The 15,174-nt window shown below is 32.2% G+C and overlaps 1 protein-coding gene across 3 annotated transcripts in view; it reads left to right on the top strand.

Annotated features, from left to right (window-relative positions):
• Sugb (Sugar baby transporter) overlaps positions 1-15,174 on the top strand; it is a 52,066-nt gene extending 36,892 nt beyond the window's left edge. Inside the window, exons 3-6 of one of the 3 annotated variants that reach the window (XM_075304440.1) lie at positions 3,879-4,710; positions 4,805-5,263; positions 7,744-7,936; positions 13,131-15,174. In XM_075304440.1, the coding sequence (XP_075160555.1) occupies positions 3,879-4,710; positions 4,805-5,263; positions 7,744-7,936; positions 13,131-13,198 (1,552 nt within the window). In that variant the 3' untranslated portion in view covers positions 13,199-15,174. Of the gene's footprint in view, positions 1-3,878; positions 4,711-4,804; positions 5,264-7,743; positions 10,949-13,130 lie in introns of those variants that run through there. The other 2 variants (XM_075304441.1, XM_075304439.1) reach the window with 2 other exon arrangements.

The following is a 15,174-nucleotide window of genomic DNA, read 5'->3' as shown; positions in this document are numbered from 1 at the left end:
CAACATTGACTATGAGCTATAGTCAGATTGAGACAAAGCACCCATAAACATGTACCCCTTAATTTTCTTAAATATGCAACTGCGGTTTATCTCCCCGACCTATATGTTACCCCACAAATGCTATGATTACTAATTCTGTAAGGGTGGTTTAGGGTATTATATAGTCGGCACCGCCCGACTTACTACTTTCCTTACTTGTTTCAATTATGCAATAGACAAATAAATTTGGTTCTTCTCATTTATGTGTTTTGTTCTAACATAACTTACACATACAATTAATAAATTATATAAATCATTATCTTCCTTATCATAATAACCATGTCAGCATGTTCCTTCTAATATGTGGATGCGCCTATCATCAATACCCATTCTCTTATTCTCTTTTCGCTCTTTCCATTGCTCAAAATTATTCTATTTCAATCACAAAGGTGATTGGATCGATCACATGTGTTATTGGAAACGGAAAATTTTTCAATCACGTTTGTAATTCAAAATTATTTCCGAATTGATTAACAAATTGATTGAATCAATTAATATTTTAATTGGAAACGTACATATCAATCATTTTTTAATTGGTTTTTATTCGGATTTGATTAAATAATTAATTGAATCAATTAACATATTAATTGAATCCGTTTCCAAATTCAATTAAGTGTTTAATTGAAAAAATTTTGGTGATAATTTTTTGTGTGTAGAAATTGAAGCGACTGTACTTACCTGATGTTAAATAGGCCAAAATGACCTTTATAAATGACCTCTCTTCTTCACTTCATTTGTGCGTTCTATCGTGGAATATGGATCAAATTACCTACACTGAAAAGTAGACGTACCATGCTGAATATCTGTTTAACGTTTGATGTAATTAACGGAAGATTTAAATCTGATTTCCTTCTTAACAGTATATCGTTCAATGTACCGTTAAGATCTACCCGCAACTTTGAACTGCTTCATATAGAATACTTCCGAACAAACCTTGAAAACAACGATCCGCTTCGCCGACTTTGTAATGTATTCAATAAATTTTATACATATCTCGATTTGTCAGAGGAGAAAAATAATATAAAGAAAAAGATAACATTATTATTAAATACTTAAGATATTAACAAACCATAGGTATATATTGTAATATATTAGTGTTAGTCTGCAAGGTTTACTCCATAGATGAAAAAAAAACTACCATGTCCTGCCACGAGGTCTCTTTCCTCCGGTGCCATGGGCGCCGGTCGAGCTCTGAGAACAGGATTAGCCTTGTAGCTTCTCATCGCAGTATCCTCCTGAATTCTGTTGAGACATGTTTGGTATGCTGTTTGGTCTAGAGACTCTCATTTGCTGGATCTGGCGTTCTACAAGGTGAAGACTAAAAGTGTGCGCGTGACTAAAATTTCACTCACACTCACGCACATTCAATGTTTATTCACGCACGATACGTGTGATAGCCAATCCCAGTCACACACATTCACTCAATGAAAACCAGTACTCACGCATGCTCACACATGAACTACTTTTAAAAACTCACGCACGATTCACGACAAATTCATGAGACTCACGACATTTTCCAAACGGAAATCAGCAGAGGTAACAAAATTCAAAAATAGAATATAGTTCGAGAACTAAATTAATTTCAGTTAACATACGAGTATGAATTAAATCTTAATTATTTTCGTGAGCGTGATTTTGCAGAAATTTTATTCACGAACCGATTTTATTTCTCACGCACGACTTATTTCTTTGAGTCCCATTCACGCACATTCACGAGAGTTGCTTTGGATTTTGTTCACAACTCACGTGATTTAGGAGTGTCACGCGCACACCTCCATTGAAGACCATCCCTTACACTTCTGGGTGGTTGTCTATCCACAAGATGGTTATTTGGATGGTTACTGCGATAACAGGAGATACTGCTTTGACCACATTTAATTGTGTCTTCGCACAGCGATGATCTTGGTGTCCACATAAAGGCGATCCAGGGATGTACCGCAGATACATCCTGTCTCTTTATGTTATTCCACTGCGCATCGCTTGTTTGAGGTGTCCACACTGACGCAGCATATTTTGCCACTGACCGGCCAATTGCATTATATGTAGTCAACAAGTTTTCATTGTCCGCATCCCAAGTGCTGCCGGCAAGCGACTTGAGGATCTTGTTTCTACCACGGAGCTTATCACAAATTGAAGTGACAGACGACTTGAAAAGGCTGTCGAATATAACCTCGAGAATCTTGGTGTAGTTTGTAATCGACTCTAACATTCAACTGTCTGGGTACTTCTGCCCTCCATGTAGTGAATAGTGTGGCAGAGATTTTGGTGGCGGATATCCCGTGAAATAACTGGTGTGATCAGCAACGTTGATTTTTAATCGATCGCACATATCATCAAAAATGGGATCGGACGCCAGATTGTACAACGCCGTTGGGGTGGAATAGAGGATAAGTAGAGATTGAACAGTGCCGGAGATATCAGCCCACCTCGGGGAACTCCCTATTTCATTTTACTGGGTTTCGACTTTTTATCTCTAAATTTCACGTACGACAGGCGCCCACACAGATAATTATGAACCCAACGTTTGGTTTCTGTCGGTGGGGACGTGTTCTCGATATCTTCTGGCATGCTTGACCATAGGTTAGGTTAGATTAGGTGGCAGCCCGATATATCAGGCTCACTTAGACTATTCAGTCCATTGTGATACCACATTGCTTGACCATACTGAGTCCACTATTTATGTATGCTAAAATGGTATGCAAACCCGTTGTTGTGCTATGCACTTTATGGAATTTATGTTGAGGGTAGGCAGCTGGAGAGGAGTATTACCTCAAGTATCTTGGCTAACATAAGTACTCAACTCACAGTAGTACTAGATGCTTCAGCATTAACATAGAAATTCGGTCGGTTCTCAGGTGAGGAAATTGTTAATTTGGGCTGCGGTAAATTGTGGTATGTCGCTGCCTCAAAGACCACGGATGCGACGAATAGCTTTCCTTTTCGCTCTATCACTCTTGCGATGCTCAATAAACTGTCGGTTGAAAAACTTTGCGCATCTCTTCGGATCAGTTACTGTCACCTCGCCACAGGTCACTGAGATCCCATCGTCCCTTGTAGCGGGGTTCGAGAGGGCTCTTACTGTTGACCACAACTTACCTGTGCTAGTACTTAGGTTAAATTGCTATAGGTGTTCTAACCCCATGTTCCGCTTCTGCTCGTCGACTATCGTACTAGTGTCAAGATTCAGTTCCAGAAGCTGGAAAGTTGGGTCTTACCTGTGCAATTCGATATGCTATGAGCGAGCGGCTGCTGCGTTGATGATGCCCCGGAATACTCTTTGTGAACATACACATGGGCTCACTGAAGCGCCGATCTATGTATTCTCTGAAGCCGTCCCAGTTGGGTTTCTTTTTGTTGATGAACGTCCGGAGTTCAGAGGTTATGAAATCGAAGGATCAGTCAATAGTGAGAACACCGATCCCAGTGAATTGACGGGTTGTTAGGATACATCGGGTCAATCCGGTGCTGAGAACTCGCCGCCTTGGGATTGATCGCGTATTTTGTTTACCGTTGTCGTTTTTCCAATGCGGTTTTTAGACTCGGCTTTAAAAAGGAGGTCACATATTGCATGTGTATAATTACTTGAGGCCGGTTCCAGTTTAATGGCAGATCAGTTATAATGTTTTTGTTTTTTTTTACCTATGATTACCTGTGTGTTATTTGAATTTCTCTTAGTAGATATTTTATCGCAAATTTTAATAAAAATTTTGATTTTTATAGAAAATTATTTTCAAATTTGAGTTTAATTGAAAATTTTTCCATAGTTCTATAAATATTTCTATAACTTTTTTTTATAAATTAAAAATCCTCAATTTTTACCATATACCTTCCTTCTTTAGTTATCAACGTCATCGTATGTTATTCATCATAGGTGAAATATTAACCGCAGTTGCCTTCTTCCTTATAATGTTTACTCCTGCCATACCTCAAACATCACCTTCCGTCACATTCCATTGTCATGCTGGTGAGGCAAATATTAACTATTGCACCGGCGATCAATGTACCCTGAACGAAATAGAAAGTCAATATGGAGATAAAACGTTAGCATGTAGACTCCATTGTCAAACTCAGCCATATATGTGGGACATTATATGTCAAGATTGGTTTAAAAATAATGTCACTTGTCCGGCGAATAGTACGACGAGTGTCGATGTAACTACCACATTAAGTAATTTATTGGTGGAGAGAAATACAACAACCAATGTGGGTTGTATGTTCTTCAGTGTACCTCACATTAAGGGTGTGATTAATGGCAATAATGTTACCATGTATTGTCCCAAAGATAAACCATATTTTAATACCACTTGTTTGTTGGATTGTAATGATGACTTTTTGGACAGTAAGCTGGCCGATAGTCCAGTAATCAGTACATCATCGGCCATGACGTTATATCAGTTCTGGTGGTTCTTTGGCATGCTGATTATTAGCTGGATTGGTATGGCTGCTGTTGTAAGCATTGGAGATGCTATATGTTTTGGTATCCTGGGAGATCGTGGTCATTTATATGGTAAGCAACGTTTATTTGGCTCTATTGGTTGGGGTGTTGTATCGATAATGGCTGGAGCCCTAGTGGATAATATGTCAGATGGAGTGGAAAAAGATTATACCATAGTATTTTGGATGACAGCGATTATTATGGCTTTGGATGTAGTGGCATCACTGAAACTAAAGGTAAGTCTAGAATACAGATAGATATGGCGAAGGAGTTTTATAAGAACCTTAAAGATTTTAATTTTACTTTTCTTTGTTTTTTTTTTTATCACAGCACACTCAAACCCATTTCTCACCCAATATCCTTAAAGATGTCGGACAAATGTTTCTCTCAGTCCGTTGTTTAATCTTCTTTATGTGGTGTATATGTATTGGTTTGGGAACTGCTCTTATTTGGAATTTCCTATTCGTCCATTTGGAGACATTGGGTGGTTGTGGTGCTACATATATGAAAACTCTCCAAGGTTTTGTTATGACCATACAATGCTTTTGTGGCGAGTTGCCATTTTTCTTTTTCTCCGGTTGGATATTGAAAAAAATCGGTCATATTAATGCCATGAGTATGGTGCTATTTGGATTTGGTGTACGTTTCATATTGTACTCAATGCTAGAGGATCCTTGGTATGTTTTACCAATAGAATTGCTAAACGGTGTCACCTTTGGTTTGTTTTATGCAACAATGGCTTCATATGCTAGCATTGTAGCACCTCCGGGGACGGAGTCTACCATGCAGGTAAGTTTAGAGTGCTTTATTTTGTTTTTGGCAGTATAATAATATGACAGGGTAGCTGAAATGAAGGGTTCCGTAGTTCACAGTGGTATTTCTGTAAACCTAGGAATAACATCTGCTTGATATTTGTTTTATTTACAGCCGATTGGTTTACAAGCCACCAAAAGCATTTACATCAGAGTTCATTTCAAAAAGCAGGTGGTCGTGATAGAGATAGTGTCATTGTCCTGTATTTGAGTTGGCGGGCTCAAGTAGCCCATAGTAAACAAAATGTTTATGTATCTCACAATACGTCGTTATAACGATACTGGTAGCATTGCCAAACATTGTGGTAGTGTTTGGAATAAGTTTGTAACTGCGAATTCAACGAGATCCTCTTAGCAACGGCAATGACTTATCTAAAGATCCGAATATATCCTGTGAAAGGATTCCAGATATATGATCTTACACCATAGCAACAAAATTAAAAATTAAGAGTTTTTTGTTTAGAAGTCACCGAAAGCATTTACATGTGAGTTCATTTGCAAAGACAGTTGGTCGCGTATTTGAGTATACCGCAAAGACTATTAAAGAGGAAGATGTGAATTGGGCATGTTGTTATTCTTTCTTCTCAAGAACCAGAGATTAGCCCCATACATGTTCGATGAGAAGTTGCAACTTTTTTCGGTTTCTCTTTTCATTTTGCATTCGTAACAAAACCTAATTCACTTATTTTAGCAATTTTTTTAAGTTTTAAAAGAACAAAAACACTTCATGAAACATTTAGTTAATAATTTAGTGCAATCGACACAGAAATTTGCGGAAACTTTTGAGAAAATAGCAAAATAAAAATTGTCTGAATCAAACCAGTAAGTGCGAAGCGTCTTTCCTACAAGTATGGGGCTAATCTCTGGTTTCTGACACTAACACTATCAAAGCCCAATTCACATCTTCCTCTTTAATAGTCTTTGGTATACCGCCACTGTTTGCGGGCTCAAGTACTCCATAGTAAACAAAATGTTTATGTATCACAACATAGGTCGTTATAACAATACTGATAGCGTTGCCAAACATAATGGTAGTGATTGAAAAAAAATGTAACTGTGAGTAAAATTCACTCCGTAACGGCAATGACTAAGCTAAAGATCTGAAAATACCCTGTAAAAGGATTCCAGATATAAATACGATAATTTAAAGTCTCATAAGCAAAGACCATTAATAAAGAAGACGTGAGATAAGCTTGCTCTTCCTCTTTTTCTTGAAGAAACAGAGATTAATATCATACATGTTCCATGAGACGTTGCAACTTTTTTTCGGTTTCTCTTTTCATTTTGCATTCGTAACAAAACTTAATTCGCTTATTTTAGCAATTTTTTTAACTCTTAAACGAACAAAAACACTTTGTGAAACATTTTATCAATAATTTAGTGCAACCGACACAGAAATTTGCGTGAAATGTTGGAGAAAATAGCTAAATAAAAATTGTCTGCATCAAACCAGTAAGTTCGGAGCGCTTTTCCAACAAGTATGATATTAATCTCCGTTTTCTATTACTAACAGCCCAATTCACGTCTTCTTTATTAATGGTCTTTGCTCATAAGGTCCAAAGGCTACAAAAAAAAAACGATCTTACACCAAAGCAAAAAAGTTAAAGAGTTTTTGCGTTTGTACGAATGGGGTGAATTTTCGAAAATCGTTGTGACTGACCAGACAATTTTCCCATTTGAATTCGTAAACTTCTGGCCGCTCTGCAGTCGTTTTCATGCAGTTTGGTGTCAAAGTAATCGTAAACTATTATATTTTGGGAGGCGTGGACCCGTGAATATTCGTATAATTAAAAAACTCCGCTCTTCATTTAGACCACACCGTGGCTGTAAAATTATTCGCCAGGTGATGAGTTTCTATCTTATCAATGATTGCTGTCTGATTCCACCGCCGTAAAAATAGTCAAGACCACACAAAGTAGACAAAAGATGATCACATTGAGGAAATGTTTTTATTATATTCTACAAGTATAATGACTATTGTATGAGCTGTCATGATGCGGAGGAAAAGGCATCAATTAAACACCTCTTGTGTGAGTATCCTGCATTTTGTGTAAAGCGCAAGCAACTTTTAGGAGCATATAGCTTCAGATTACTGGCGGATCTGGAAAACGTTAACTTAAGCAGTCTGCTAATGTTTTTGGAACAATCTGGTTGGTTCAGCAAAGAAAAATAATCAAGAAGGTTCAGCGGTTAAAACTAGAAGTGCCCATATGTAATAGGTACTTTTAGTAAATGTGGTATCACAATGGACTGAATAGTCTAAGTGAGCCTGAATCTTAATCGAGCTGCCACTTTAACCTAACCTATATTCTACAATTTAGATAATAGCTTTCTCATTGAAAAACTATGGATATTTCAATTGGTAACACTTCGTAACAGCTACCATATATAACACAATATTAATAATAATATCTAATATATGTTTAATTGGCAATACTTCTGTTAATACTTCTTTAGGGTTTGGTTGGTGCTATCTTTGAAGGTATAGGCGTTTCCGTTGGCAGCCTTATTGCTGGAAATCTTTTCGATGTCATTGGAGGTGGTCATACTTTTGAAATATTTGGTGTGGCGGCCTTCGTAGCATTCATTGCTCATGTCTGTGTTCAATTGTATTTGCAACGCCATGAATCTAGTTCTGAAAATGAGAATGGTAAGAAAATATCTGACTTGCGTGTAAGTGAAATCGATAATCTTAAAGATGAGATTGAGGGTGGCGCAGCAGGAATTAGGCAAAATAGTTGTGACAGTGATCAAGAAAATATAACCACAACTTCTGCTATTACTAATGACAATTAGAATTTCTTGTATTTTATTTATTTATTTGTATTTTATGGGTTTTGGTAGTGATAGACTAACCAGATTTTAGTTCACTTGATGAGCATATAAATATTATTTAATTTACATTTAAAATCTTTCAAATAGTTTTTGATTCTTGTTTGCATATATTAGGTTGTTTGCATACTTTTGTCACATACAAATATATGTATATCTATAATGTTCAATTGACATACATATATGGTATATGTGTTTTTTTTATACCCATATTAAATAGTAACCTTAAGATTTGAGATAAGCAAACACACCTAATAAGATAAATTAAAGATTAGAAACAATGTTGCACCACTTGGCGACGATATTTTTAACTTTATGGCTGTGTCATAAAATTATTTATACTCAGAGTATACCAATATGATTTTCTGTTTTATACCACAAAAATTAAAATCAATAGACAACTTGTAGATTAAGATTGATATACAAAACCGAATTTATATTTTATTTTTGATTTTTATTTATTTTGTGACAATAACTTATACAAAAATGTTTCTAAATAATAGATTAAATTTTTTACACAAAATAAATATCCTAAAAATCTTTCCAATTAAAACCTTAAATTGAATTTAAAAATATTATCAATCATAGTCAATAATTTTTAAACAGCCAGTCACATAAATTAACTGAACCAATTAATTATTTATTTGGATCAAATAATTTGTATTTGGCCATGATTACAGAGATGGTCTGTATCAAACTCTTTTAGGTTTGCGACTGTCGCAAAGTTGTAAACGTCGTAAACGTCACATACGCGTCGTTAATGTAGAAAAAGTAACAAAAGTCGCAAACTGAAAATACTTTAGTCGCGTCAGCTAGGCAGCGAATTCGATAATATCCAAGACGATGGTATGTGCGAAGAAGTTTCAATTCTTAGGAATGTTCACAATTTTCGGTTTTAGTCCCCACATTTTCCCTATTGCCTTTTGCACGAGTTCGGGGTAACCGTGGATTTTCTCGTCCTTTCTTAACTTTAAGTTCAGTCTCCTGTCCAATATAACCCGAAGGTATTTTGCACACTCACCAACGGGAATTTCGATACCACCTAAGAAAATAGGCTTGATCATGGGAAAACTTTCACAAATTTCGGCAGAAACTCACAGCGAATGCTGTCAAACTAAATTAAAAAATGTTCAGGATTTCTTCTATTCAAAATTTGGTTTTCTACAGCAGGTTTACGACTTTTGCGACATACGTATTATACCGTCGCAAATGTATGTCGCAAAAGTCACAGTTTGTGACAGGCCAACCCTGCATGATTATGGTTGAAATTATTAGTTTCCACAACAGCAGCATTTTCAATAAAAAATCTAATTAATTAGATTTGTAATTGAATACCAAAAAAAATCTAAAAACAATACAAAAACAGCTTAATTAAATTAATTTTAATTAAGCTGTTTTTGTATTGTTTTAAAAATATTTTTTTATTTTTAAAGATGTTTTCCTTATAATATCGAGGCAGTAGTACAAAACACAGCTTGATTACATTAATTTTAAAGAATTATTTTTTATTTTTTAAAGATTTTTTTGCTTATATTATCGTTTTTTGTGTATGAAAATATATTGTTGATCTATCATTGTAATTAAGGGTTTTTATTTATGCCATCAGAGATCACAAATCTAATTAATAAAAGTTTTATTGAAAATGCTGCTGTTGTCGAAATTAAAAATCTCAACCACCATGGTCAATTAAAAATTATTTGCTACCAATTAAACAATTAATTAGTTTAATTAATTTAATAAAAATAAATTGCCAAAAATATATATTTGAGTATGCTGGGAACCATTTGACCAGTTATGTTAAATATTTTGGCAATTTTTATTAAATTAATAGGTAGCAAATAATTTTTAATAAATCATGGTGGTTGAGATTATTAATTTCCACAATTGCAGCAACAATTTACTATAATGAATTCATAAAAATATTCGATATAAAGTTTATATTTCATTTAGTTTCAATTTGAATTTGACAAGTTTGATTTTAAAAATTTTACAGCTATGACATGTATATGTCAATTAGATTTGTGATTGAAGACTAAAAAAAAAACTATGTACCATGGTAAAATTATCGTTAATTTTAAATATTTTTTAAGATATTTTCCTTACATTTTCACAGTAGTACTAAATTTAAAAATTTATTTTATTATTTATTTTTTAAAGAATTTTTCTTATATTATGGTTGTTTTCTCTGTTTCTAAATATATTGTTGATTATCCATAGTATAATAAAGGCTTTTTATTTATGTCATCAGATAAACAAAACAGGTCAATTGGTACCCAGCCTACCAGAGTCAAAGCCATTTTATTTATAATATATTTTGTTATTAATTGATCCAATTGATTTTTAATTGATCCAATTACTATTTTAATTATCCAATTAATTTTTTAATTGAAATGTCTTCAATCACAAAAATGATAGTATCAATCACAGTTTTAATTGGGCTTAAAAAAAAGACTTGAGTAAAAAATTTAAAAAATATCCATCGTTTTTTTTTTTTTTTTAACTGACTTGATACTATCATTTTTGTGATTGAAAACATTTCAATTAAAAAATTAATTGGATCAATTAATTTCGTGATTAAATCAGAAAAATATTTTTATTGTGTGCAGTAGACGTCTACAATTCCATTTGTATTTGCAGAGTACACATATACTGGCGATATGAGAACACCTATTCAAAGTGTCGCAAATGCGGGAGTTTAACCCAAGCATAAGCAGTTAGTATAACTTTCGCTACCCTTTTCAAATGCTTCCGTTGAAATGGCATTGTCAATATTCGACATTAAAAAAATAAAAAAATCCAAGAAATCGTATGTTAACTTCAATCGCTGGAAGTATTTTAAGAGTTAAATGTTCCTTCCTAAATTATGGGTGTTATAATTGTAAACCCTTACAAGTGAAACAATTTAATTCCAACAAATTGTAGACTGCAATTGAAACAGATTTAGAAATTTTGGACTCTTTTTGTAGAATAATGGTGAAATATTTTCTGAATTTTATTTTTGTTTATTTTTCTACTTTTTAAACCCGAATTATTTTTAATTAATTTGATCTAAAATATTTATACATTGAATTTTTCGTGCCCGTTCTGGTACACACATGGGTTGGTTTCGTGAAGAGGTGTTCGGGTCTACATTTCGCATCGTCACAGACTTGAAAAATGTACACGGACATTTTTTCTGTGTGGGCCAAGTGCAGAGCTATCGTATGCACAGTTAGATTTTTAACACAAATAATTAACATATTATGAAATTTAGTGTTTTTCTATATATACTTTTATACGGTTGCCAGTCGAGCCAAAACTAATCCAACAAAATTTGGAGACATTTTTACCAAAAAACTACCAAATAAAAAGATTTTATTTTGTCGAAATTTCTATAGAAAATTTGGTTAAAATTTCATTTCTATAGAAAATTTGATTAAAATTTCATTTCTATAGAAAATTTTGTCAAAATTTTATTTTTATAGAATTTTTTTTTTTCAAAATATTATTTCTATAAAAAATTGTGTCAAAATTTAATTTCTATAGAAAACTTTGTCAACATTTTATTTCTTTAAAAATGTATGAAGTACCTCTTAATTGGAGAGGAATATTTTGCAAAATCTACCAAAACATCAAGAATTCTACCAATCTACCAAACAATAAAAACATACTGTTTTTTCTAGAATTCTACTGTGGCAACCGTGGGTGAGACCCAGAACAGGCATGATTATTATATATATTTATTTATTGAATTTATGAAATGCATCACTTCAGGATTTGTTAACAAAATATGGAAACCCATTTTGCACTTATATACATACCTAAATTTTTTGGGGGTTTTTAAAAGAATCTAATCCAATTTAATTTTTTTCTTAACATTTGGTGAGACGGTTCAAAAATCACCTGGCACTAACGTAATTCAATGTTTATACGATCATTCGCTGTAAAGATTGTCAGAATTTATTTAATCTGTTTAAAATGGTGTTGGCTATCGATGCCTGTATATGCCCTCTAACTACGATGCAATATCCTCTATATAAACCGATCAAGAACTACACAGAAAAAAAATTCAGGAAAATTTTTCCAATTAAAGACTTAATTGAATTTTAAAAAATATTCAATTGAAAATTAAATTGATTTAAAAAAAATTTTAATTGAAACAAAAATCAATCACAAAGTTAATAGTATCAATTAATTTTTTAATTGGATCAATTAATTTTTTAATAATACTATAATTTCTGCGATTTCAATTAACAATTAATTAGATCAATTAATTTCGTGATTGAAAACAAAAAATATTTTTTTTGTGTAAGTGGCTTATATAGGTATTCACAATGTTTAGAAGTTTTAACCTAAACTATCACAACCCAAGTAATTCGATTGTGGATGACATTCTTTAGTAGAAATTTGTACACAATCCATGGTGAAGGGTACATAATATTCGGCATGGACGAACTTTCGGCCGTATATACTTCTAATTTTTACACTTTTTATTTAAGTCCTGTAATGTAAAATTTATAATTTATTTCTGTTCAAAAACTAAGTTTTTGATTTTTTATTTTAGTTTTTTTTATATAATACTGGCTATTTATTTTTGTTTTATTTTATTTAATCACACTGACCATGGTTTAAACTATAAATTCCTTACATTAAACATTGCTATGGTACTAACAAAAAAAATCCTGAGACTATAATTATAAGATACTGTAATTATAAGATAATTTATGTCTTATTGTATGTGGAAACGCCAAAAAAAACCTATAAACAAGTCTTCCGTAATGCAAATAATTAAAAATATATCCAAAAACTTACCATTTTTTGCCAATACTACGTGTAGTATAAGAAATAAATAAATGAAAGAAATTTTCTTTACAAAACAAAGGCTTTTATTTTCAATATATAGGCAAGATTTTATATTTACCAACATATATGTATATTTAACAAATATTTTTATTAAAAATGTATTCTTAACATTATTTTATAACCTTTATTGATTATTTCTAATATTGACTTTTTTCTTTGCTCAATTTTAGGCACTGTTAAATACTTAGCTCCTACAGATGCCATGCAAATGCTTAACGATCAAGAATATGTTACGTAGATGATCTGCATCATTATTTGTTCTGTGTGTTTTGATTTTTTTTTACAATTTTACCATTTAGATAAAATATTTTTATGTAGTAGTAGTTTGGTTTCTTTCTTACTCTCTGTGTTGTGATTGTGTAAAATTATAAAGAACACACCAAATAAGTAGTAAGTTGTCTAAAGATTTGCTGAATTTGGATGTAACGATCTATTAAATAGATTGTTATGGTTATAATATTTCTATAGAAATTATTTATGGCAGAGAGAAAACACGTAGTTTAGTTCATTATCATGCAGATGTCAAAAGTATTTTTTGACTTCAATCACGAAATTAATTGATCCAATGAATTTTTAATTGAAATGTCTCCAATCACAGAAATAATAATAATATAAATTACCAAAGTCAATTAAAAAATTAATTGATACAACTAATTTTTGTTCAATTAAATATTTTGTTGAACCAATTAAATCTTTAATTGAACATTTTTTAAAACTCAATAAAAATGTTAATTGGAAAAACTTTGGTTACATTTTTTTCTGTGTAGCCACATAGAAAAAATTAGTTGCATTTAAAGATTAAAAAATCGGAAATTTCTAATTTATTGCAAGTTTTTTTCTAATTATTTCGCGAAAGTTGATCTATGTTCTGTAAATATGATGAACTAAACTGTATATAATTATAAATTACGAATGACAAGCTTTTTTATAGATAGAATAGATGTTTTTTAGCCTCATACCATTTTCATATGTAATCTATAAAAAAACTCAATTTTTGCGAAATATATCAAGTAAATCTGTTCAGTTATTTTGGTTTAAAATGCTTGGGCATGGGTATTTTCCCTCAAAGCCCATCTGAAAAATACAAATATAAAAAAAAAATTGAGAAGGTGAAGTCTCCCTAATCTACCAAATTCCATCGGGTCATGACATGTGTATATTAAAGAAACGATTGAAGACATTTCAATTAAAAAATTAATTAGATTAATTAATTTCATGATTGGAAAATATTTCGTGTGAAGTTAATTTTAGTGCGATATAGCAAACAGCAAGACGGGTTGGTTTCACATATGTAAAGTAAAACGCCGGCCGGACTTATTTATATATGCTACCTGTAGTACCAACCTTTAGGCCACCACATATATGGTCTTCTTATCGTATGAAATTAACTCCAGAGAACTCCAAACGGCAGTGAAACTTCACAAACTTGCACGCTTTGAAATGTGGGCACCTGCCAAAGGTGTACAAGTTTTATAAAACACTTTGATATATTATCACATCAAAATTAATTTCTCAGAAGTGGACACCGCTCAAATATGCGCAAAACTTAGGAGATCGTAGGTGTCCACCTCTGAGAGGTTTCACTGTATTTCAAGTGAAGAATTTGATTTACGTTTATCGCATCAATAGCTTTTATATTACATTTGAAAATGGTGTAGTAGAATTTATTTTCATAATATACATTTTAAATTATTTATTTGTTTTAAATAAATTACAAAAAATATGATAATAATTGGAACTATGTCCCTTTTGGTTCTCCTTAAGCATGAATCTATTGTATGTTCTATTTAGATTAACGAATTTCCTATAAACTCGCACAGAAATTAAAAATTACAACAAATCAAATACAAAAAATGGACCATTCCAAAAGAGGAACAAAAAAAATTAATACCTAAACGCAAATGCATGTTCCAAAATTTGCTATTAGATATTAAGATGTTGCAAAATAAAACTAAGACATAAGTACTATTTAAGTAATTTTATCTAAGCATGCCTCACATAATTGCATATTTTTTCTAATGAAATTAAGCAAATAACTTCGAAAAATGTATACAAAACATGTAACTACCAAAGTGTTAAGATTTTCCTTATGTGTGATTTGTATTTATTTCTAGCCTTTTTTGTTCTTTAAGACAAAATAAGGAAATATCTATATTCTATATATATATTTTTTTTAATATTTTAAGGAATAAAGTCTCCCTATTTAATACGGTT

This window comes from Haematobia irritans, chromosome 4 (assembly GCF_050003625.1).
Source record: "Haematobia irritans isolate KBUSLIRL chromosome 4, ASM5000362v1, whole genome shotgun sequence".
NCBI lineage: Eukaryota > Metazoa > Arthropoda > Insecta > Diptera > Muscidae > Haematobia > Haematobia irritans.
This window is presented reverse-complemented; position numbering and strand designations above follow the sequence as displayed.